Source organism: Solanum verrucosum, unplaced genomic scaffold (genome assembly GCF_900185275.1).
Source record: "Solanum verrucosum unplaced genomic scaffold, falcon-dt-bn FXZP01000205.1, whole genome shotgun sequence".
Lineage (NCBI taxonomy): Eukaryota > Viridiplantae > Streptophyta > Magnoliopsida > Solanales > Solanaceae > Solanum > Solanum verrucosum.
Genome location: NW_026019950.1, coordinates 3685293 through 3688530, shown reverse-complemented (window position 1 = coordinate 3688530; position 3238 = coordinate 3685293). Strand labels below are relative to the sequence as shown.

General features: G+C 35.6%; 1 protein-coding gene across 1 annotated transcript; it reads left to right on the top strand.

The window, feature by feature from the left end:
- Positions 1-240: 240 nt before the first annotated feature.
- Positions 241-924, top strand: LOC125814044 (miraculin-like). Its single transcript, XM_049493509.1, has one exon. It carries the CDS (start codon positions 241-243, stop codon positions 922-924), a length of 684 nt encoding a protein of 227 aa, XP_049349466.1.
- Positions 925-3238: the final 2314 nt, after the last annotated feature.

Genomic DNA, 3238 nt, shown 5'->3' with positions numbered 1-3238 from the left:
AAAACTTGCTCAGTACTATTCATTATTGGTCGTCCGATCCAATTTAGACGTTACAACACAGTATATATACAGTCCTTACTTTTAAATTAAAAAAAATATATGTTACTTTTCTTTAGGTTATTATAACCTAAAATAAAAGGTGGTAGTAGGTATTCATTTTTTGTTTGTCAAAAATGCCCTTAGCAGCTCTATAAATTGGAGATAGAGTCATAGCAAGTAAAACACACAAACAAATTAAAGATGAAGAAGTGTATTAGTACTATATTGAGTTTCCTGTTGGTTTCAAGTTTGGTTGCCTTTTCTCATGAATTTTCTAATAATGGGAATGATGTATCCCATGCTGTGCTGGACATGGACGGCGAACCACTCAAGATGAACGAGGAGTACTCCATTCTGAGTGTTCTCCCGGGAGGCGGAAGCGTATACTTAACTAATATTAATAAGCGTACTGAATGCCCAAATGACGTTGTGCTTGACAGTTCTGGTGAATTTGATAACAGCACAGCCGTGTTGTTTTATTCTATGCAACTTGGAAGTGATCATGTTGTTTATGAAAACCAAGATGTTAGTATAATGTTCTCAACTTCTTCTTCAACTAAGTCATGTTTTAACGAAACTGTTTGGAAAGCTGGTTATTACTTTCTAGGGCCGGAGTATCCACCACCTAGGTTTGTTATAACTGGTGGTACCTTAGGATTTCCAGGACCTAATAACATAGAGAACTGGTTCAAAATTGAGAAAGATGAGACGGGGAGACCTCATTCTTACAAGTTAAGGTATTGTCCTAGTCAATTTATGTGTCCGACATGCCAATTTGATTGTGCAGATGTCGGATTGTACGAAGATAAGGGATACACCCGTCTGGCTCTCAATAACAAGCCTTATCCCTTTGGCTTTAGCAAAGTAAACAGGAATGATGCATAGTTAATTATCTATGCTTATTATAACCTAGCAGCTCGATCGCTTTCTAAAATAATGTGGATCATGCTTCTATTCCACTCTGTGTAATATTAATTAATGCTTATGATGAATAAAAAAGCTAGGTTCTTTATTTATTAATTTCTTCTTCCAAACAATTGATTCAAATAAGTTTTAATTAATAAGTGGTATGTATATATTACTTATGGATAATCCCATGCGGTACCGATTCATTATTGGTCTGTTATTAGAGTTGATTTTCGGACCACTTAAATCCAAATTGTAATATGCATTGTTATTGATTACGTGATGTGAATTTCATTCATAAGATGTTTAATCAATTGCATATTAATTTTGATTAGTCATGCCCAGTAGACTTAAATTTGGTTCAAAAGGGGAAATCTTAAAAAAATAAAATAAAAAAGAAGCTCAAGAAACACTATTGTAATGGATGCAATTTGTATTATATGTTGGTTTGACTAGGAGTGAATTTTTTTATTGTATATTGAATTGACGTAGAAGTCTCATTGTTTATTGTTGTAGAAATTTATTGTATAACAATTTTCCAATATCCATACTCGTTAGGGCATGGAGAATATATTATTTTATTAATATTTTGTTGAAATTCTCAAATCTAGCCTTGCATTCTTGATAGCTGCAAAAATAATAAAAGGGTACATAGCAAATTGATTTGCTTGCGTGACAACTAAGTTTTTTTTTTTTTTTCAAATCTTGCTTCATTGGCATGTTTTAGTTATGGAGAATTACATTAATATCATTTAGGCCAATAATACATGGAGGCTGGAGCAATAAATACATTAATCAATATGAAAGTGATATTTTTATATTGGCGCAGTCCAATTTAGGATGCGAATAACGGATAACGGATTGGGTAATCTATATAATCCACACACATACAAACCTTCGGTAGATTTTGTCCATTTTAAATATTTGTAGTAGGATTTTGTTATATAATTTTGTCACCTTTTCGACAACCAGCAAAAACCTTAAAGAATAGTTTAATACATTTGTTGATGATATAACAAACACCTAATTAAAAATATATATTTTAAAGTCTATTTAATAAACAAAATAAAATAATGTTCTAAAATAAATTAATTTGCCCACCCACCCCTAAGAGACAATGGAGGGGAGTCCGGAGCCGAAAGGGCAAGAAAATTTGTCAAAACTTTCAAAAAGACAACAAAATTGATTTTAGAATCACAAGGGCAACTTTGTAACGATCAATTAAACATCGTCCAAATTAGGGTAGCAGCCGCAATGCGCCTTACAAGGCGCAGCCTCCTTGCGTCTTACAAGATGCAGACGACTTGCGCCTTGTAAGCCACATGAAATTCATGACTTGGCTGTAAATTTTAAAAAAAAGCCATTGCCTTGTGTAATGACCTGTTTCTGTTGTTATAGAAAAAGCCAATGAGAAAAGAATTTGGGCCAGAAAACTTCTGAGTAGTGACTTGGAAATTTCTAGCCTAGGCCAGACTTGGACGAAATCCAAGTCAGGTGAGGTCTAGGGAAATATGGTAATGAATGTGGGATTTAATTAAGAATTGGATCACATGAATGGATAGCCAAGATGTTAAGGAGCATGTACGGCTTTACGAAATCGAATTCGGGTGAGTAGAACTCCCGAAACTGATCTTGGCATGAAAGGGTAGTTTTAAAACGTCCAGGTTTGAAGGTGTGTTGTGAAATGGGAGCTTGGTACTCAAATTCCAAGCTTCTGTCTCCGTGAAAGCTGCTGGGGAGGGATTATTCCCGTCAGGGCGGGGCCGCTGTGGCGGGATGGGGTCCGCCATGGCAGGACAGTCGCGAATTAAGTTGGAGAAAAACCCCAAATTCGTTATTTTTCTGGAAACTTCGTTCTTGAGAGCTAAGGGACGACCCAGGGCAGTTTCTTGACAGTTTTTCACGGTTTCTAGCGCAAAAGCTAAGATTATTACTCCCCTAATCCGTATTTCGATTATTAGAACTTGGAATCTTGGGTAATCATCGTTGGGGGAGGATTTTGGCTTGAAGTTAATGGTGGGAAAAAGCCCTAGTTGAACATTAGGATCATGGGTTTGGTCTTGGGTTAATAATTTTGTTATTATCCGGGTAAATTAGACCTTGTTTAGTGATCCTTGCATTAATTGCTTGTTTTAGATCTAGAACGAGCTGAAAGACTCCGGAAAGGAAAGGCACACGTGTCTTAGGAGTATTCGAGCTTGATTTCGAGGTAGCTGATGATTCAATTTCCTGTTTATGTGATATATGTTGGTTAATTGCTTCATTGTATGCAAGCATATATGTGAATAGGAAA

Coding starts and splice junctions, on each gene's coding strand:
- LOC125814044 (XM_049493509.1), top strand. CDS start 241: ATGAAGAAGTGTATTAGTACTATATTGAGTTTCCTGTTGGTTTCAAGT.